The 22,504-nt window shown below is 44.7% G+C and overlaps 1 protein-coding gene across 1 annotated transcript in view; it reads right to left on the reverse strand.

The window, feature by feature from the left end:
• The window catches only part of HYDIN (HYDIN axonemal central pair apparatus protein), a 241,291-nt gene continuing 218,787 nt past the window's right edge, over window positions 1-22,504 (reverse strand). The window contains 11 exon segments of the mRNA XM_087827374.1: window positions 1-676; window positions 2,199-2,423; window positions 2,801-3,031; window positions 9,380-9,530; window positions 10,419-10,582; window positions 11,167-11,379; window positions 12,960-13,179; window positions 14,472-14,749; window positions 17,423-17,581; window positions 19,298-19,496; window positions 21,656-21,825. Coding sequence (XP_087683500.1) covers window positions 194-676; window positions 2,199-2,423; window positions 2,801-3,031; window positions 9,380-9,530; window positions 10,419-10,582; window positions 11,167-11,379; window positions 12,960-13,179; window positions 14,472-14,749; window positions 17,423-17,581; window positions 19,298-19,496; window positions 21,656-21,825 — 2,493 coding nt within the window. The 3' untranslated portion in view covers window positions 1-193.

Raw genomic sequence — 22,504 nt, forward strand, 5'->3', positions numbered from 1 at the left:
CACATTTAATACGGAGTATATATTTCATACATATATCTGGAATACACAGAATATGGAAATGAGCGCCCCTATAATTGAATGAGGACAGAACAGAGCCGTCGGAATTCTGATCAGTTCTCTATTCGCCAGGCTAGAACAATACATAGACACCAAGGCGGAGGCTTTCTCTTGACGCAGCGGACCCTGCTTACCACTAAGGGGTGATCCCTTTCAGATAATAAACCCATTTAATTCCTGTTTCTCTGCCTTCGCCGGGAGGGCACGTCACAATCAGCTTGCTGGTGATGGGGGTTTTGCTGCCTGACGGGTTCCCGTCAAAGTAGACTGTGATGTTGTTGACCTTCTTGGGCCGCACCGAGTCCATGGCGCGGATGGAGAAGGCTGGGTTCTCCACTATGAAGGAGAAGGTGACCGCTTGGTAGAAAACATTCTTGAAGGGGATGATTATGTTGTACCCAGCTCGAATCAGGAAGGGACCTTGCGGCTTGGGGGGCAGAGCCATTCCAAAGAGGGGGATGACATACTCCCCGCCTGCAATTGATGACAGGCTCAGGGTGCCCTTGGTTTCACCCAGATGGCTGGGCTCAAAATAGACTTCCACACTGACTTCCGTGCCTCCCTGAGCCCCTGGGGCTGCGCTAATGACCTTTTCTGTGTGGAAGTCTAGACAGTCGGTCTGAAAGGAAAACAAATACACTTAGTTCACACAGGATCCTGAAGGATATACCAGCAGCCCAGGTCCATCCCCAGCCCCTCCACTCTCGGCTGGGCAGGTTACAAAAGAGCCGTGTTCTTATAACTCCACTGAAGACAGGTGCTGCTAATTATTATCTCTATTTTACTACAAAGAAACCAAGGGTGAGAGGTATTGAATAACTTGCCCAAAGACACATGTCTGGATTATGTTGCTATGGCAGCCACTGGTGTGGCTCCCCCATATCCAGCTCTTCTTCTATGCACATGGAAGATGGAACATTCTAGATCTTCACTGATATGTGAGACTAGTTCCAGACAATTAGTTGCGAGGAGATGAAAGGTGTCACTTCCACACTGGAGCATTCAGTTGCCAGTGCAAGTCCCTGTGGGGTCTTTTTGCCCTTTTGGTGCTATGACCAGAAACATGTGAGATGGTGGTTGCCCTTCAGCCTGGATCCCTGAATTGCTGTGATGAGTAGAGTCCCCTGCTGACCCTCACTGGATAGACAGTGCAAATGAAAGACAAACCTTGGTGCTTTTAAGCCACTGAGATATCGAGGCTCTTTGTTACTACAGCATAACCTAGCTTCTCCTGACTAATAGGACTGATCAAGAGTCTATGCCTCTTGACTGTAGCCCTGATGTTGACTGGGCACATGGCCACCCAGTGCACAGTGGGAACTAAATCTCCCAGTTCCCAGTATTGCTAGGTGTGGCCTTATGCAGTTTTGTTCAATGGAATGTGAGTGGAAATGATATGTGCAGCCCCCTACCTTTCCCGCGTAGCTGGCTAGCATGTGGATGTCACGCTAAACTGTCTTGGTCCATGTGGACCAAAGTAACTCTCTACAGAGGGAACAGCATCAGGACAGGAGTCTGGGGGCCTGGTGTCATGGAGCTACCATTCCTGCCCAAACTGCTTCTGCTCACAGTTGTTTGAGAGAGGAATAAACTTGTATTTTGTTGTCATTTTGGGCTTCTGTTTCAGGAATTAAACCTATATTCCAACTGATATAATAGGTAACATATATGGGGCATTTACTAAAGGCCAGGCTCTGTGAAAATGGTTTTATATAGGTATTTTAAAATCCTCATAGCGATTCTGTGAGGTTAGGGTATTATTGCCCTTTATAGGTAAGCTTAGAGAGCTTTATTAAATAATTCATACAAAGGGTAAATGGTGAAGCCAGGATTCAAATCCAGGCCTGTTGGCTTCCACAACCTAGACTAATGACCATTAAGTTCTACTGTCTCCCTTTATTGACTAATGAGCATTCAGCGAGAAGAAAAACTTCCCACACCCCCAAACAGCTTATTAAGAGAAAGTCTTTAAAGAAGAGCCCAGGCCTTGTACTGTTTACTTCTAGTTGGAGTTTCTAGGCTGGATGAAGCACCTGACTCTCCTGAATTTCACAGTTTTGCACCCCCCATCTCCTCCCATTATTTTTGAGGTCAGACTTCTGGCAAGGGAAGGGCCAAAGGGTGGGGCAGGGGCTGCTCACCCTGCAGTAGTATTCCGTCTTCTGCCGGGTGTAATTGATGATCTTGGCAAAGATGCTCTGGCCACTGCCAAGAACAGTCTGGAAGTGGATGGGCTTTTCAGGCAGCGCTGGCATAGCCTTCAAGTTGAGCTCATATTGGTAGTAACCCAAATCACTGTTGTGCAGAGCTAGTCTCCCGCAGGTCTCTCCAGCTCGCAGGGGCTGGAACTCGAATGAGAATGTGCCCTGCAAGGGAAGACAAGGGCCCCTGTGATGCTGAAGGTCCCACTTGTCCCCTGCCACCCAGGGACCTCAGAGCAGGTTGGTGGCAGAAATGGTGCTTCACACTGCAGTGCTCACACTGATCTTGAGCCCAGGGAACCTCCATCCAAACCGGCTCACTTTTCCTTCCCCTGGAACCCTCCTAACTTCTATTCCAGGTATTTCTAGATCTGGAATCTCTTTAAATCTAAAAATAGGTACCAGTCCTCTCTCCAGAAGCATACTATAGACCACCACCAGGGCTGGCCCAACCTCAAGGATGTGAAACGTGGATCCAGAGGCCCCATGGGCAGAACCTCTATCACAGCTATCGGGGGGCCCCTGGCAGTTGGGGGTCATACCTCAGAGTTAGGGGGCACCACAAACTGGGAGGGCAGGTTGATGTCAGGCACCCTGCATTCCGTGGCGAAGGTCACCGAGTAGGGAAGGGGGTTGTCCACCTTGACCGAGGCTGACGTACTCTGCCGGACGGGGCTCACCATCTCAATGGTTTTGATGATGCCTGAAGGGATGACCCTGAAACTCACCATGTAGTGTAAGAACTCGTTGGTCACCTCGTTTCGGAAGATCACCTGAGTTCATGGGAGAGTGGGAGGGAGCAGGGCAGAGTAGAGGGGTTAGTGGGGGGTCCTCCTCTCTGTGAGCAATGCCTGGGCACCTGAAGCACGGGCACCAGGCTGACACGGGCCCTCCCAGCCTATCTGAATCCCTGCCAGCTGGCCTTGCTCTTTAGATGCTCTGCCCTGGCTCTTCCCAGGTGAGAGCATATTACATAGTCCAAGTTCGCTTTGGAAGAGGCCAGAGCAGCCCTGTCTAGTGCTGCAGGTGAAGTCTCCCCAGTGGGGACAGCTGACTGGCTCTGGAGAACAAGCGTGACCTCGAGAGGTTCATATTGCAGTGGGGTTCGCTCCTATTCCTGTTGTTGCTGGAGTAGATGATGATGATGATGATGATGACGATGACGGTAGCATCTAACACTTAATGATTACTGTGTGCCAGGCACTAGAAGTACTTGGCTGTTTAATTCACACAATTTATAAGCGACATTATTATTCCCCTCACCACTGTTTTTTTTAAACACGAGGGAAATGAGGCTTAGCAGCATTAAGTATCTTGATCAGAGTCACATGCCTGGAAGTGTCAGACCAGGATTTGAACCCAGGCTGGACTGATTCCAGAGCTCACACTTGTAACTGAAGCATATTGTCGCCTCACCCCTGCAACTGACTTATTATTGACAAACTGCTCACCTTTTTAAGCTCTTTTTCCAGGTGACTAATGATGTCGAACATCTCAGGTGCTTATTGGTCATTCACGTATCTACTTGTGTTTTGCCCTTTTAACACTTTCAGTTGTTTATCTTATTATCAGGTGGTCATAGTTCTTAACATATCTGGCTTTTTACTTTCAGCCTCTTCCTGTTTTTAGATTTAGAGTGCTTCTGAAACCCTCTTTCTTTTCATTGGAGTGTTCAGTCTTTTACATTTAAGATAATTATTTATATGTTTGGGTTGAAGTCTGCCTTTATGCTATTTCTTTTCCATTGGTCTCATTTTTTTTTTTTTCTTCATTCCTCTGTTGCTACTTTCCTGCCTTCTGTTGGATCGATATATAATCTTTTGGAATATATTTTATTTCCTCTAATGGCTTCTTAGCTATATTTTTAAACAACAGAGTTTTAGTGGTTGCTGTAGAGCTGACAACATGAGGCTTTAACTCGTCAACATTTAGAGTTAGCACTTTATCACTTTTCACTTTACTTCTGACCCTTCATGCTTCCTACCTCACACTTCTCACCACACAAATGTAATAACCTTACTAAAGTATAATTTCATTGACCTATCCATCCCATGTTATGCGCTTTTGTGTATCTTTTACTTCGGTTATATAAGAACCTCCACTTTACAATGTTCTATTTACTATGACCTGTCAGTTATCTTTTAGACAAAGTTATGGGAAGAAAAACATATTTTAGTATTTACCTACTTGTTTGCCACTTTTAGTGCTCTTCTTCCCTCCTAGCAGACCCAAGTTTCCATCTGGTATCATTTCCCTTCAGACTGAAGAATACTTATTTGCATTCTAATAATGCTAATGCACTCAGTAATGCAAGTCTGCTGGCAATGCATCCTCTCATGTTCTTTTATCTGAAAATGTCTATTTCACCCTCAGTTTTAAAGGATATTTTTAGTGAATAAAGAATTCTAGGTTGATAGTTTCTTTTTCTTTCAGCACTTTGCAGATGGCTTCCATTATTTTTGAAGCAAAGTTAGTGGTCATTTTTACTGTTGTCGCCTGTATGTAATAGGTCTTTTAAATCTGGTTGTTTTAAGCTTTTCTTTTTATCCTTGGTTTTCAGCAGTTTTACTATGATGCGCACAGGCACGGTTTTCTTTGTATTTTTCATGCTAGAGGTTTGCCAGCTTTCTTGAATCTGTAAATCATTTTAAAAAATCAAATCAGGGAAATTTCAGCCATTATTTTTTCAAAAAATTTTCCGTCCCATTCTCACTTTCTTCTCTTCTGACTCATATTACTCATGTATTAGACCATCTTATATTTTCTTATAGGTTCCCAAGGCTCTGGTTGTTTTTCTTCAATCTTTTTTCTCTCTTTTCTTCAGATTGGAAACTTTCTATTGATTTGTTTCAAGTTCAGTGAATCTTCTCACGTCTCTGATCAGCTGTTAAGCACATCGAATGAGTTTTTCATTTCAGTTTGTTGTACTTTTCAGTTCTAGAATATCCATTTTGCTCTTTTTAATAGTTTCTATTTCTCTTCTGAGATTCCTTATCTGTCCACTCATTGAGACCGTATTTTATTTAACTATATAAAATATTTTCTTTTAGTTCTTGAACATGTTTATAATGAAATTTTGTTCTCATGTATTTAGACGTGAGTCTTTCTTTCATTCAAGCTGTTTGGCAAGACTTCTTTGAAGTCTTGCCTGGTAAATACAATACTTGGCCCATCTTGGAGTCAGTTTCCATGGAGTGCTTTTTTCTTGACTATGAGCCACATTTTCCTGCTTCTCTGCAAGTCTAGTAATTTTTGTTCTTGTGCTAGACACTGCTGATGATCATTGTAGAGATGCTGTATTCCATTATCTTCCTTATAAGAAAAGATTTTATTCCTTATAAGAAAGTATTTTATTAGTCAGTGGTTCAATCACTGACTAATGCCTTACACTTGTACAAGTTTGGTCTTACGCTTTGTTAGAGCAGATATGTAGAAATCTCTAGGTGTTCTTCAAGACCTTCCAACTTGGTGGGATTCAATCTTCAAATTTTGCCCTCCTTGCTGATCTTGTAGGTGCTCAGTTTAAGGATTTTTCAGCCTGGTCCGCTGAAGATCTTATCCTATAGACATTGTCCTCCTTTTGGCCTTTCTGATGTTTCAGCTGGGCTCCCAGGGTTAATGAGGTGGTGTTAATGCAACCTCCCCGCTCTGGTGGGGCCAGACCTCCAATGATCCCCAGCATTGATTAATGTTGTATACCATTATTCCTTTACCAGCCCTGCAGCAGCTGCTCTCTGGTGAATCTCATGTAGCCTCTTCCTATGCATGTGCAGTCCAACCTTCAGCCAAGGACTTTGAGGGGAACTCTCATATAGACTTTTGTTCCCTCCCTCCCTCCCCCCCTCCCCCCCTCCCCCCCCTCCCCTCCCTCCATATCTTGCTCCCTCCTCTCTGGTGCCTTACCCCGTAGAGACCAGCTATTTCAGCTGCACAAAACTCTGATTTCTGCCTCGTGGGGCTGCTGCCCTTTGCTTAGACTCTAGCTCACTGCACTGCGGTCAGGAAATTGTCCCCAGGCAAGGAGCCAGGACAATCATGGGACTCATAAATTTCCTTCTCTCTGATGAATTGCAGTATTGTGCTGCCTGTTTTCCAATGACTGAGACTTGCCTCAGACATTTTGTCCAGTTTTATGTTTTGTTTTATGTTAGGAGGACTAGTTACTCCATTATAACCAAAAGTACTTTTGATTTTTAAAAAAAATTGTTATTATTGATTTTTTAAAAAAAATTGTTATTAATTTTAATATTTGTTACTGTAAAGAAATTCTGTGATCTGGGTTCATTGTCATTTTTACTCAAAAGTCATTACACTTACAATTTAATACATATATTTATTTATATCTTTCTGTCCACATCTACAGTTTATGAATATCTCTATTCTCTCCCTACCCTTCTCTATAAATGAGAAAATATCTCTTATTTCCCCATTTGCTTCCAATAGAATGAGGACATTTTTTTTCATTGCCTTATTCTTCCCCTTGCTATTTCCTATCTTGAGGTCATATGAAATATTTCAAATTGCTTTTCAACAATTATTTGAAATTACCTATCAATTTAGTTTAGATTCTTTGTTCATTGTATCTTTGTACTTTTCTCTTGGATTCATTTAATTATTTTAAAAATTTTGTTAATTTAAAAAGTTTTAATTTTGTAGTAGTTCTTTCAGGGATTGTGTATATGGGTGGGTTACTTTGAGTCCTTGCATGCTTAAAAATGTCTTTATTTTGCTCTCATAATAGTTTTGAATTCTAGATTGAAAATCATTCTAAGTAGTTTGAATAGCTTCCTCTTGCTTCTTGTATTCAGTGTTGCCATGAGAAGTCAGCTGTAATTGTGATTATTATTTCCTTTTACTTTCTCTAGAATAATTTAGGACTTTCTCTTTTATTCTGTTTTTTTGAAATTTTGTTCTCATGTATTTAGATGTGAGTCTTTCTTTCATTCAAGCTGTTTGGTAACGTGGTGATCCCTTCAATTAGAAGACTCTCTTTCTCCAATAGCCTGGAATTTTTATCCAATTATTTTGTGGGGTACTTTCATCCTTCTATTATCTTGTTTTTCCACTCCAAGAGCTTACGTTAGATGGATATTAGAACTTCTTGACTTATATTTTATGCTTCATATTTCTTATCATTAAAAAAACAGCTTTATTGAGATACAATTCACATTCCATACAATTCACTCATTTAAAGTGTATAATTTAGTGGCTTTTAACATATTCATAAAGCACTTATCTCATTGAAATTATACATTCATAGTCCAATTATTTGATTTAGAACATTTTCATCTCCCCGAAAAGAAACCCTGTGCCCACTAACAGTCATTCCCCATTTCCCCCAACCCATTCCCTCTAGACCTAGGCACCACTAATCTACTTTCTGTTTTACAGATTTGCCTATTATGAACATTATATATACATGAAATCATATAATATGCAGCTGTTTGTGCCTGGCTGTGTTCACTTAGCATGCATATTTTCAAGGTTATCCATGTGTTCCATGTATCAATACTTCACTTCTATTTTTTTATTGCCAAATAATCTTCCACTGTATCCACTCATCAGTTGATGGACATTTTGGTTATTTCCATTTTTGGCTCTAATGCATAATGCTGCTAGGACATTTATATACAGGTTTTTGTGTGGATATATATTTTCGTTCATCTTGGGTATATACCTAGGAGTGAAATTGCTGAATCATATGGTAACTCTATGTTTAAGCATTTGAAGAACTGCCAGAATGTTTTCCAAAGTGGTGACACTATTTACACACCCATGGCAACGGATCCAATTTCTGTACATCCTCACCAATACTTATTATTTCCTTTCATCTTGCCATTTCTTTGTGTTCATGTGCTAAAAGTCTGGTGATATTACTCAGCCCTATCTTCTAACTTACTGGTAATTCTTCCTCAGAGTCCATTATACTATTCGGCTGTCCTCTATGGCTTTCTGTTCCAAATATCCTATTTTTCATTTCCAGGGTCTCCAAATGATTCTCTTCCACAACTGCTCGTTCTTATTTCATGGGTATGATTATCTTCCTTTATTCCCTTGAGGATATTTATAATATTCACTGAAAGTCTTCTTCTGCTTGCTTTAATAACTCTTATCTCAGGAGTTCTTCATTGAACTGGTATTTCTATTTTATGGTGGCTTTCCCCCCCTTCATATGTTTTGTGATTCCTTGATTTTAAGGTTTTCTGTTAGCCTGTTTGTGAATGGATCTGAGTGGAGGAGCCTACCTCAGTGATTGTAGGAGAGGAGATGATGTGCTGCTGGGTAGGTTTTGCCAGCATCTCTTCTAGAGGAGGAGATGTGTTCCTAAGATTTTTTTTTTTTTTTCACTTAAAAATCTTTCCCTAGGTAATCCCATTCTCCACATAGCTTCAAATACTACTGATAAATGGATAATTCCCATATATTATCTTCAGCGCTGACCTCTCTTCTGAGCTACTGATCAATATATGCTCCTTTTCTTCAAAGCACTTACCTCATTTGTAATAATGCATTCAGAATGCAATTACTTGATTAATGTCCATCTCCTTCACTGGACTGTGTGTTCCATGAAAACAGGGACTGTGCCTATTTTTGATGATTGCTGTGTTACCAGCACCTAGTATATGGCATATATGCTCAATAGGTATTTATTGAAATAATGAATGAATTAGGAAAAACAGCTCATATGTGAAAGACTCTGTGGTGTCTTGGAGTAGATGGCTCTGAGTTGAATCCTGGCTCTGACATCACTAGCTACATGTGTTAAGTGCTCAGCACAATGCTGGATGTTCTATAAGCACTCAGAAAATGAGATATTTTATTACTGTGCTCTGGTTTTTGCTGGTCCAGTGTTACCTACTGCATAAGGATGTTCATAATTCCTCTGCCTTGAAAGCTTGGCGTGGGCCTACATGATGGCTGGCTGGCTGGCCTTGCAATCTGGTTTCATCTTAAAGAGCCTGGGAATCCTGAATGCCTTTGCCAGGTCACTCTAAACGGCCAGCCCAACAGGATAAGGATAGGCTGGCTATGGAGGACACCTTCACTCTCTACCACCAGGCTTGTCAACCTCAGGGTCAGACCTCCAGGGTTCCAGGACAGTGCCTTTGACATATGGATACCTTTGCACTGTATAGCCCCTCCTTGTGGGAAAAGAAGTTCAGCTTGTAGTCTTTCTTGGATCCAGACAGTACATCAATGTAATCAAGGCCCTTTAAGGTGACACTTATGTCTGGCTTCTCTGGTTTTAGTATTTCCACAATGACCCGGAATCTGGGGGAGCATAGGAGCACAAGAAGAGAGGAGAGAGAAAATGAGATATTTGCCCAAAGAAAAGAAGGAAAGGTGCTATCTCTACGCTTGATTTTATGTAAAACACATGGGTCCAGGGTTCTCGTCTTTACTTTACTGTCACTAACAATAACAGTAAATACCATTTACTGACCACCTATTATGTGCCAGCTACTTAGTCAGTGCTTGACATGTGTTACAGGCATTGAAGCCCTGTAATGTCTGCGGGAGGTGCATATCATTACCATCTCCATTTTACTGGTGAGGAAGTGAGGCCAAGAGAGGGACGGTAACATGCTCCGGTAACATGACTAGTTATTGGCAGAACTGGGATTCAAACTTAGGTCTGGGCCTTTACCCACAATGTTTAGCAGGTGGCCTCTTCTCCCAACTTTTGGCTCCTTCACTGTAAAAGAAGGGGACTGGGCTGGTTGGCCTCAAGCTCCTCTAGTCTTTGCGTTCTACTCTACTTCCACTGCAAGTATAAGATCCAAGGGATGTCCTTCTCTGACCAGTGGCTTAGGTAATAAGACTGAGCACTCAATAATAACAACCATGATTATTGTTATGATGATAGTAATAACAGTAGTAATAATAATAATAAATAACATCTACTGAGCACTTATTTTGTGCCAGGCACTGTTCAAGAAGATTTACAGGTAATCAGCCGTTCATAGATAGTACTGAACAGGAAAATCTCTCTAGAGGATGAGAGTTTAGACAACCCCTGGCCACAGCAGGGAACTTTGTCTTTGACCCTTTTAGCCAATGTCCTCTAGAGGCCCTATGACCAGGGGAAGGACCAGGCTAGACAGTGGAATTCCTCCCTCTTTTTCTCCCACCCCAACCTCTTCCCCCACACTCCCTCACCTCTGGGGCTTGTTCAGCCAGTTGGTGATTGGCAGGAGCTCAGTGTAGGGTGTCTTACATGGAACTTCGCGGTAGATACTGGCAATGGCTTTGGGGGGCTCGGAAACCCCATGCAGCGCATACAGCCAGCCAGTCCCATCTGGCAGGGGGAAGAACAGGGTGCCCTAAGGAGAGGAAGAAATGTAGTCAGAATGGTAGTCACACTGGATTAGTGGAGGCTCTACAAATGAGCATAACACGTTTGGAAAGCAGCTGTTTCAAGAGTCATAAAAATATTCACATGTGTTTGGACCAGGAATCACAGACAAAGGATCTTACTCTAGAAAAATCCCTCCAGGTGAAAAAATTACATACATACATACATAAGCATATATATAGAACCATTTATAGGTATATGAAAATTTGGAGATAACTTAAACATTCAACAACTGGGGAATGTTAAATTATGGAACCTTCATGCAATGAAATATCAGGCAATCATTAAAAATGATTATCATGAAGACTACCTAATTAAATAGAAAAATGCTTATGGTGTAATGTAAAGTGGAAATAAACAGAATGAAAAATTGGGTATGTTATGATAGTAGCTAAGGCTGTATTTGAATAGGATTGGGAGTGAAGATACTAGAAGACAGGGTCCCCTCTTGTTCTAACATTCTCTGAGCTTCCACACTCTGTCTCCTAACCTCTCTCACACACAACTTCTCCCTCCAATCATGTCAGGAAACTGATGGGGTGCTCAGCCTACCTGATGCCTGCGGTTCTCCAAGTTCATGGTGCGGGGCTTGTAGGTAATCTCATAGGGCTTGTTTTGCTGATGGGGCTCCAAGGTGATGAACGCAGGCCCCTCCCAGTGCTCGCCCTCAAAGATGGGGTGCAGATTCCAGGTCTGGTTGGTGCGGTTTGAGAGCAGGATGGTCTGTGTGTGCTTGGAGCGCACCTGACAGGTGAAATTTACCACCTGGAAGAAAACGGGCACCTTACACAGGTGGAGGAATTTACAAGGCTGGAGTTCAAAGCAAGGTTCAGATTGGAGATACAAATTTGGGAGTTGTCAGTTTAGCAATGTTTTTTTAAGGCTAAAATACTGGGTGAGATTATTAGGAAATAAGTGTACTTAGAAAAAAGAAGGATTTTAAGGACTAATTCCTGACTGGCACACTGCAATGTTAAGAAGAATCAGAAGAGATGAGAAGGAGCAGCTAATCAGATAGGAGGGGAACCAGGAGAGGGCGGTATCCTGGAAGCCATATGAAGGAGCTGTTTGTAGGAGGAGATACTTGTTCAAGGTGTCAGATGAGGGGTGGGAACTGGCCATTGAATGTAGCAACATGGACCAAGGTGGTACTGGTGTAAAGAGAGTTAAATAGATCAATGGACTAGAATAGAGTTCAGTAATAGACCCACACATATATGACTGATTGGTTTTTCACCAAAGTGCAAAGGCAGTTCAGTGGAGAAAGGATAATTTTTTCAACAAATGGTGCTGGAATAATTAGATATCCATGTACAGAAAATGAATTTTGATCCATACCTTGCACTATATACAAAAATGAACTTTAAAGAGATTGAAGGTCTAAATGTAAAACTTGTGTCCTGAATATATAAAGAGCTCTGAAAACTCAATAATAAGAAAACAAACAACCCAATTAAAAATAAAAAATTTGAACAGATACTTCAACAAAGAATATATATGGATGGCAAATAAATACCTGAGAAAATTCTCAACATCATTAGTCATTAGGGACCTGCAAATTAAAACCACAACAAAATACTACTACATACCTATTAGAATGGCTAAAATTAAAAAAAAAGACCATACCAAGTGTTGGTAAGCATGTGATGCAAATAGAAATGTCAGACATTAATAGTGGGAATGTAAAAGGACAGAACCACTTTGGAAAACAGTTTGGTAGGTTTTTAAGAAGGTAAACATATATCTACCCTATGACTCAGCCATTCCACTCCTAAGTATTTTTCCAAGAAAATGAAAGCATATGTTCTTGCCAAGATTTGCATATGCATGTTTATAGCATACTGTATATTCCATTTACATTCTATTCTTGACATAAAATTAGAGAGATGGGATCAGGTGCCATTTTTACCATAAACAATGTTGCCAGGAACACAGCTGGTAGTGCAATGTTACATTTCTAGGAACAGAGCTAGCAGAGGGTTAAACCAAGCCTATTTTTAAGAAAAACATAGTAAAGCTGTTCACCCTTCACTCACAGCTTATAACAGAACTTGATCTAGCCAGAGATGTCAATGAAAGCTTCCTTGAGAATGTGATGCTTGAGTTGAGAGCTAAAGAATGAACAGGAATTAACTAAATGAAGAGGGGAAAACGAATATTTCAGCAGTGGGAATAGCATGTGCAAAGGCCCCGTGGGAGGAGGGAGCAGGTCTGAATGCTTGATGCGGGCACTGAGGACTGTCTGAACAGAGCTATCTATTTCTGGAAGGCCTGGCTGAGTTCACTTGTGGGGCTTGCTCGGCCCACTCCTGCCCCTGGCCCTTCTGTGGGCAGCACTTACTGACCTCTTTTATAGCAGGTGGTCCCACGCAGATCCCAGACAGGGTTAGGCTCAGAGGACTGCCTCCCTGAATGAAGCAGAGCAGGTTTTTGTAGAGACTCTCCTTGCCCACTTCGGTGGGATGGTAGGTCACTTCGAAAGAAACCTCCATGCCTGTGGTGATGTAGCCTTCTTCAGGGCTGATGGAGAAATGAGGCTCAAATCTTCTGACATCCCATTTAAACCTTTTCCAGGACAAAAGAGACGAGGTAGACAGTTTACTAGTATCCTGGTGGCATCTTCATGCTGCTGAGGACAAGAGACTGGAGGTCCACCCCATTGAGGACTGCATGGGACCGGGAGGAGAAAGACTGCTTGGTGAAGCAGAGGCAGTGGGGACAAGGGTCAGGTCACTCCCGGGTAAGAGCTCGACTCCCTCTCTAAGCTGAACAGAGGCAGGTGGGGACAGGGCCATGGTCATTCTTGGGTACCTTGACTCTGCTCCCTCTCAGAGCTGAGCATGGTGGGAGGTGGCTGCATCTATGTTACTGCCCACAGTGACACTTTGGGGGACATACACATGAACATGCTTCCACGTGTGTACCCAAGGTTGCATAGCTAGGACGGGAACCCTCCTCAGACAGTGGCCTGAACCACTTCCTGCGCTGCCTCTCAAACCAGATCCAGGAGGGTGGAGACAATCCCTTCATGTGAATTGCATCTGCTCTTGGTGGCACTGGGATCCGATGGCTCTGACTGGTCATCCCTCTGTGGTCTGGCATTTGGTCCAGGCAGGAGAGGGAGGGTGGACGGTGCAGACCAGTGTGCTTCCAGTGCCAGGGCTGCCACACTGCACCCTCAGGGCACCGTTCACACTGAGTCTGTGAAGGGTGCCCCCTGCAAGGGTGGTGTGCAGCCTGCGCAGCTTTGGTGGCATGGCCAAGGAGTAACTGGGGTGGGCACCTGCTAGCAAGTGAGTAGAGCCCGGAAAGGAGAGCCACCATAGGTACCCCTGGGTTCCAATCCCATCTTTCTCACTTCCTGGCTGTGTTACCCCAGGCAAGTTGCCTGACGTCTTTGAGCCACAAATTCATCTGTGAAATGGGGACAATACAGCACCTACCTTAGAGGGTTCTGGGATAATAAAATGGGATTATCTTTGTAAGAGTGCTCAGCATTGCACCTGTGCCTGGTAAGTTCTTGCTAAATGTGGGATTTTGGAAAAGTTACTTAATCTCTTTATACCTCAGTTTTCGCATCTGTAAAATTGATCGGTTGTAGAATCGGTCTCATAGAATTGTTGGGATTAAACGAGATGAGCCATGTAAAGGGCATGTTACAGGCACTAAGCAAAGGTTCTGTCATATTCATTTTAGTAGTCATGCCAATAGTGATCACCCTGCAGAGGCCTCTGCTGTTGCATTTTGAGGGAAGGAAGGAGATGTAAAAGGGAGGGGAAAGAAAGAAAAAGTGGCCACAATTGTAAAACAAATGTCTAATCTGGTCCAGGGTCAGAGCACTCTGCTCCAGCTCCTACCTTGCACCCACGTCGCCCGTGTTCACCATGAGGACGCGACGTGTGGCTTTCGTCTGATATACGACGGGTCCAAAGGGAATGTGCTGCTGGTCCAGGGAGACCTCCAGGGCCTGGCAGCTGCCGCTGAGGAGGAAGAGGGGGTGCAGGAGCCCCATGCTCTCCATGAACACTTCCTCGGAGAAGGGAGGGACACGCTTCTTCGGGGCAAAGATGACTTCCAGCTTACGGACTTCTTTGGGCCTCAGAGTGATGTTGTGGAATGGGATCAGGGTGATGACCTGGGCAAGATGACAACGAGACTCAGCAGCTGAGGGCAGCGGGTTCTGAGGTCTCCACTCCTGGAGGTCGTGCTGCTGGGGCTGTAACAGCCCAGGGGGCAAATCTCACTCCTGCTCTCTCTTACCAAGCTGTGTCATCTTTGACAAGTTACTTAAACTTCCTGTGACTTGCCCCAGCTGGTTTTGCTCAGTGGTTAGAGCATCGGCCCTCAGACTGAAGGGTTCCAGGTTCAATTCCTGCCAAGGGCACATACCTTGGTTGCAGGCTCCATCCCTGCCCTGGTTGGGGTGCCTGCAGGAGGCAACCACTTGATGTGTCTCTCTCGCATTGATGTTTCTCTCTCTCTCTTTCTCTCTCTCTCTTTCTTCCACTCTCTCTGAAAAGCAATGAAAAAAATATCCTCAGGTGAGGATTAAAAAAACAACAACACACACACAAAATTTCCTGTGACTCATTCAGATCATTTATAGAAATGTATGGCACATACTAGGCATTTAATAAGTGTTAATTCTCTTTCCAACCCCTTGCAAACAATCCCTGCCCTCTGGTGGAGAACATACCAGCACTCAGTGCTCTGGGGTTTTCTGAGGAGTGCTCCCCGGGCTCCCTGTGTCACTCTTCTGGGTGTGCTGGTTACAATGCAAGTTCCTGGGTCCTGCCCCAGGCCCACTGGATCAGTGAGCTTGGAGGGCCTGGAGCCTACATTTTCAAAAGTACGTTGGGCGACTCCTATGTTCTAACGTTGGAGAACCACTGCGTGAATCTGAATGGTCCTCCCTTCCCCCTTTGTCCTGGTAACCGCAAGTCAAAATCAGTTTTGAGGAAGCCAAACCCCTTTCCAGCCTTGAGCCCCCTTCAGCACAGAGTGTTGAGCAGTCACCAGCAAGTGGGCCGAGGCAGCGGGGGGTGAGATGATGGGCCAAGAAGCTGCGCTAGCAAAGTGATCCTAGAGATTTCTCAAAACACGATGTTAGAAGCCAACCCCAGGTGTCAGCACAGGTCACTGGCCAACCAAAGAAGCAGGTTGGTATGGCAAACCCTGACCCACCGGAACCGAGGACTCTCATTGGGATTAATTAGGAATGCAAAGCAACAAGTTTGCCCTCTTTCTCTTGATGGCAAAGTGGGCAACACGGGGCCCTGGGTTGCGATACACGCTGGTCTCTTGCTTTGGCTGGCCTCTCGCAGCGTTTTTCTGTATCCTGCATCCCCAAAGTGCCCCTGTCACGCTGAATCGCATCTGGGTTTCCAAAAGCCCTGATTCTTTCCGGCCTGTATACCTTTGCCTGCCAGAAACACCCTCCCCGATCTGTGTGCCTGGGAGGTGCCACTTCATCCTGTAAAACTCAGCACAGACCTCTCTCCACTGAGGCCTTCCCTGGCCCCCAGCCCTCCTCTGAGCAGCCCCCCCTCCCCGGACCCTGTGGGAAGTAAGTAGGTTTAGAGGCAGTCATGAGAGAGGGACCTTCTGATGGGATTAGAGACACCAGAGAGCTGGATCTTGCTTGCTTCCTGCTGTATACACACGCAGCCAGAAGGTGGCCATCTCCGCGCCAGGCTGGTCTCAGACTCCCAGCTTCCGGAACGGAGAGAAAAGAAATGCCTGCTGTTTAAGCCGCCCAGTCTGCGGTGCTCCGTTATGGCAGCCCAAGCTGACCAAGACACGTCTTTATATTTTTAGCACCTAGCACATATTTGCTGAGTAAATGCAAGAATGCCTTGACTGAGAGGATGGATAAGCTCACCCTTGGAATGGAGCACACTTGGTCCATTTTCAAGGGGCCGTCTGGATGATGACTGTCACATGGGGAGCAGGCCGCTGGGACTGGTGGTTTCTCTACCCAGGGAACTTAGGACATGGATTTAGGATCAAGCACGCGCCTTTCACACAGCTGATGGGAGGGCAAAGGGGGACGCCCTGTCAGGGGCCCATGGTGATGTGTACTGAAACAAACTCTTCTTTTCAACCCCTCAAGCCCTCTTCTAGGAACCTGTCTTAAGCAGAAAACCAGATGAACACAAAGCTTTGATTCCAAGGATGTTACACTGAAACCAAAGCATACATGTTATGTTATGTTTTATAACATAAAACATTAGGAACACCTGAAATGAGCAGAAATAGACAATAATGGAGGCAGAAATGAACAGGTGGCATTGGAGACCTGGAAAATGTTTATGGTATGTTACTAGACGGTTACAAAATGTGAAAGTTGCGATTTTATTTTTGTAAAAAAAATGTGCAGGGAAAGCACTGGAATATAGGCACCAAAATGTTAAGTGATTATTTCTGGGTATGAGATTATGGGCAAAATGTTTTCCTTTATGATTTTCTATATTTTTCAAATTTTCTGCAATGCAGGTCTGTGTCTATTCGTCACAATCCACGGACTCCCATCAAGTCCACTTCTCTTTCTGTTCTACTCTGTTGCCCTTCAGAGGTATGTAGCTTCTCTAAGCCTTGGTTTCCTTGTGCGTGAAATGAGTATAATAAAAGCACTAACCCTGGACTGTTTCTGTGAAGATGATCAGAATAGGGGTACATGCATGGAAAGCTGTTAGAATGTTCTGGCACATTGAAGGTGCAGGAGAACTGTGAGCTTTTAGTGTTGTTAGCATAGTCATTCATGCCACTGGGAAACGTGAAGAGGCCACTGGGAGCCCTGAGCACCAACCTTAGGTTCCCGGAGTTCTGGAATCGAGAACAGGACTGACTGGCTGAATGTGAGCTGGGCTTGGCTGTTGTTCATGATGGAAACCGTTTTTTTCACAACCTGCCCAGGCAGGAGAGCTCCTAACTTCACAATCCTATTGGCTGGATCTAGGACTAAAATCTGTGGGACAAGAAAGCAGGGAGGGAGGGTTTGCCAGTTAATGAGAAAAATGAATATCCCACATCTACCCTGGTGAGCCAAGGGTGGTCCCTCTCTTTCAGTGTCCTGCACTCTTCACATTACATGAGCATTCACTAGCTCAACAGACATTTACGTGCATAAAATGCCCACCAAACAACAATGACATAATTACAACATGGTTAAGAGATGTGAAGGAAAAGCTCAGTGAACCTGGACAGCCTATAACAGGGGCTGAGATAGACTCGGGTCTGGGGACACTCCCCTTTCCCCGCACCCAAGGCATGTTTGCGCTGAGAGCTAAGGGAAGGGTAGGATCTAGGCAGCTTGAGTCAGGGTGGGGTGGGGTTGGAAAGCACCTCCAGGGGAGGGGCAAGGCCCTGAGTTGGAGGGAGTGGCTCAGTCGGAGCCTGTGTCTGGGAGAGAGGGGAGGACTTGAGAAGATTAAGTTTGAGGGGTGGCCAGGTTTTATCCTGGAAAGAAGCCGGTGAAGCATGGTGTGGCCCAGTCAAATGTGTATTTTGTGAGAGAGCTCGGCTCACTGCTTTGTGGAGATGGACTGGAGGAGGGCATGAAGGCCTTGAGGTGTGAGAGATGATGATGAACTGGAATGGTGGCGGTAGAGGTGGAAAGGTACATACATTTCAAAGTCCTCATCTAAAGCACTGAACACAGTGTTGGCCTGGGTCAGACGAAGGTTAGGCTGGGCCTTGCCCTCCAGGACACTGACCCACAGTGAACAGCACCCACTGGCCACTGCCATTTGACCAGTCACTAAACTGTACTCTCTCCCTCCAACTATCTTTATATCTAGCCCACGTTTCCATTTTGCCTAAAAAAGCCAATCTTCAGCACCAGGCTGTGAGCTCTTGAAAGTCAGAGAACACATTTAAGTTGCCTTTGGATTTTCCCAAAGTACCTGATGCATAATGGGTGCTGAGTGAGTAAATGAAAGCATAAACAAAGGAATGAATCAGTGACATCAGAAGAGACCCTGCCACTGGCTTGGGCATTGTCCTGTTGTTCTTGGTTCCTCCCATTTTCTCTTGGTTGCTAAAATGTCCCACGCATTCCTGAGAATCTCGGAAGATCTTCAGTCTTCCAGAACCTCCTAGTAAATGCAGATACTACCACCAGACACACACCTTAAATGTTTACCAGACACTGGGGAGAAAGGGGTGAACAGCAGGGCTGGACCATTCCCTTTCTATGAGGAGCTCCTGGCAAGAAGGGGTACCCTCTGTGAAATCTACTCCTGGGACCTGTGGCTGGCTGGAGGATGTCAATCACTGTGGTGTTAAGAGAAGATGGTCCATAACTGAGACATATGTCTGCATACATTGCTTAAAACAAATCTTGCCTACTACATCTGAAAACAAAACATGCCCTAATGTGGGAGAAAAGACATGCCTGGGATCCTGCATCTGACACTCTCAAACTTCCCCAAGTAAAAGAGTATTTCTCCAGTGCCTGTGATTGCAGCTTGTATCCTTCGATACAGTGAAGTTTGGTATTGAGGAAGATCTATGATTCGCTTGAGTCTGATTTGACAATTCACCCCTCAGCAGGACTGCTGACCTCTGGCAGAGCAGCTTAGAGGCCGGAGACATGGAGAGGGGAGGAAGGGCGTGGGCTCAGGTGGGCCAAGGGGCTGGGAAGGACAGGATGGAGGGTGCCGGTCCGAGGATCTCCTCTTACCTTCATTTCGGCGCCTCTCCCTTTGATTTCAACTACGTGCTGTGAGAGCCCATTGATTTCAAAGGTGATGAGTTCTCGATAATTGATACATTCTCGAGGATAAAAGGTGATTGGAATCTCCAGTGTCTTTCCTGGCTTTAGCACTTCGACACGAAAGTTCACCTCAAGGTAGTTGGTATTGGTATACAAACAATCTATGCTGGAGAAAATCAGGAGGAAGGTGTGTAAGCTCTGAGAAGGCTGACCCAGAGGGACTGATTTGCTCCCCCCATCTCTCTGAAGTTGGTCCTGATGGATTTCCTGCCCTGCTATCCTACAGTCACAGAATTTAAGGGCTGAAAGGGACCCCGGCAATGATCCAGCCCACATTCGCCCAGGCAGGGTCAAGCTACTTACCTCAAATCACACCCTGAGATCCTGGCAAAACCAGGCCTCAAACTCACAGTCCCATGCCCCTTTTCCCAGTGCTCTTCTCAGTCTATTCACCCTCTCTTGATAATGCAGTTCATGTTTTTTTCTTTTTCATTCATGCTTTGTACCCCTCATAAGAAGGAAGTGCTTCCTAAAGTAAGTGGGTGGCAATGACAGTGGAGAGGAGTATGTGTTCTGGAGTCAGACAGACAGGAGTCTGGATTCAGGTTCTATCACTAACTGGTCATGTGACCTGACAAATGTTACTTAGCCCATTTGGGTCTCAGTTTCCTTCTCTGTAAAATGGGGGTAGTGATAGCTACCTCCATAAGGTTGTTGGGAGAATTAAATGAGATAAAGGGACTAAAGCAGTCACTAAACAGACCACAGAAGAAATGTTCCATAATGGTGAGCTGTTCTTCTTACTAATTGCTCAACTAGAAGGGGTCTTCAAAGATCATGTCTACCCTACTCCACCTGTGGGCAGGAAGGCACCTAAACTTGTCCATTACAACCTCTCCTATCTGTCTCACAGCACTTAGAGAAGGAGTATGGCTAGATTAGTAAATAGAGCTTAATACTATAAACAAGTAAGACTCAGGTTAAATTAAATCATGCAAGAAAGAGTATAAGTAGATATGATTTTTAGTATTTAAAGTTATATGACACTTTTGTAACTTAATATTCAGGATAACCACCACCACCACCACCACCATCACCACCACCACCACCACCACCACCACCACCACCACCACTACCACCACCACCACCATCACCATCATCACCACCATCACCATCACCACCACCACCACCACCACCACCACCACCATTCACCATCATTACCACCATCACCATCACCACCACCACCACTACCATCCCATCACCATCACCACCACCACCATCCCATCATCACCACCATCACCATCACCACCACCACCACCACCATCCCATCACCACCACCATCACCACCACCATCACCATCACCATCACCACCACCACCACCACCACCACCACCACAGTAGCAGCAGTAGCAAACAATTGAGCATTTCCTATGTTCCAGGCACTATTCGAAGCACTGTCTCTAGAGGAACTAATTTAATCCTCCTAAAAGCCCTACAGGGGAGGTACTGTTATTATCCCCCATTTCAGGAAAGGAGACAGAGGTGAGGAGAGTTTAAAAAGTTTGCCTAAGGTCTCATAGCTAGGGAGAAGTTGGGATTTGAATCTAGACCTGTGTTATCCAATATGGTAGCCACTAGACACATGTGGCTGCTTAAATTTAAATTAATTACAATTAAATAAAATAAAAAATGCAGTCCCTCAGTTTCACTAGCACATTTCAAGTGCTCTGTAGCCAGCCACATGTAGTGACAAGCGGCCATGTTAGATAGAGCAGATATATAACATTTCATCTTCAAATAAAGTTCTATTGCATAGCACTAATCTAGAGAGCTTTGGATAGACACAGGTCCCTTGGCCAGTTTCTGGAGATTCTGTTTTGTTAGGTCTGTAATAGGGCCCGAAACCTGGACTGGAATATTCTACGCAGGATGGTGAGGAGAGGCTGGGTTTGAATCAGAAGGCTTATGCTCAGTATAGGTCCACTATTTTCTGTAAGATCACTGGCTTGAGAAATTCACTTTTTAACTCTCCAAGCCTCAGTTTCCACGTCTGTTACATGAGGAAAATAAATGGAAGCCATCAAACCTCTCATCGGGTCATTGGGCATTGCCCTCCTCCCTTTTAGAAGGGGATGTTCAGCAGAGAAGCTCATGGCTCAAGCGTCAGAGTAAGTGGTGGGGAAAGGAGACTTGGGACTCATGTCCACCTGTCTGACTCATTCCCATAATCCCTCCTTTTCTGTCGTGGCCAGACTTCACCTGTGTCAGGCTGTAGGACCCACAAGGAGCTGCAGAATCACCTGGAGGCTCTGGAAGGTCTGCTTACCTCAGAGCCGTTTCCTCCTTGTTGGTGATGACCAGGGTTTGTTTGTACGGGGGCATCCCGGCTTGGTAGATGAAGCAGGTCCCAAAGTTGTGGCTGGTGAAGGAGAAATGGACAGCGGGGCTCACGGCACAGCCCGAGATGATGCACATGAATGTTGGACCATGGCTTATCTGTGGGGAGGGAACGGCAAGTGGAGTGTGATTAGGAGAAGTGGGAGGGAGGGCCCTTAAGTCCTCAGGTGAAGGGGGGAGGCAGTCAAATGTTTTTAAAAAAAATACAGGTCTCAGGGTTCCGTCTCAGAGATTCCGACTCATAGGTTAGAAGTCTGTTTATTTAAGGAAAGCAAGATGGGCTACTCTGCAGACAGACTCTACACTGGCTCTTGCTTTGCTCCTGCAGTACCGAGTCATCTTGAAGGCAGAGGGGTGTGGCAGAGACTGTGACTGCCCGACATCTGACTCCACGGCTTCCTTATTAGCAGGACTCTGGTTGGTTGTCAATGTACACTGGTGAAAATACTTGATTTCCCACTTTTAAAACATTTTAAAAATTAAATTTATTGAGGTAACATTAGCTAATAACATTATATAAATTTCAGGTGCGACACCTGTGTGCTCTATGGGGGGTGCCCCACCTGAAGTGTAGTCTCCTTCCATCACCTTGTATTTGGCCCCCTTTACCCCCTTCGGCCTCTTCCCGCCTCCTTCCCCTTTGGTAACCACCATTCTGTTGTCTGTATCTACAAGTCTATTTTTTTGTTTGTTTTTACGTTTGTGTTTTGTTCCTTTGTTGCTTTTTGTTTTATGTCCCGCATATGAGGGCAATCGGTGGCACCTAAGCGCGTCCTTC

The sequence above is a fragment of the Miniopterus natalensis genome, chromosome 18 (assembly GCF_054644295.1).
Source record: "Miniopterus natalensis isolate mMinNat1 chromosome 18, mMinNat1.hap1, whole genome shotgun sequence".
Classification (NCBI taxonomy): Eukaryota; Metazoa; Chordata; class Mammalia; order Chiroptera; family Miniopteridae; genus Miniopterus; species Miniopterus natalensis.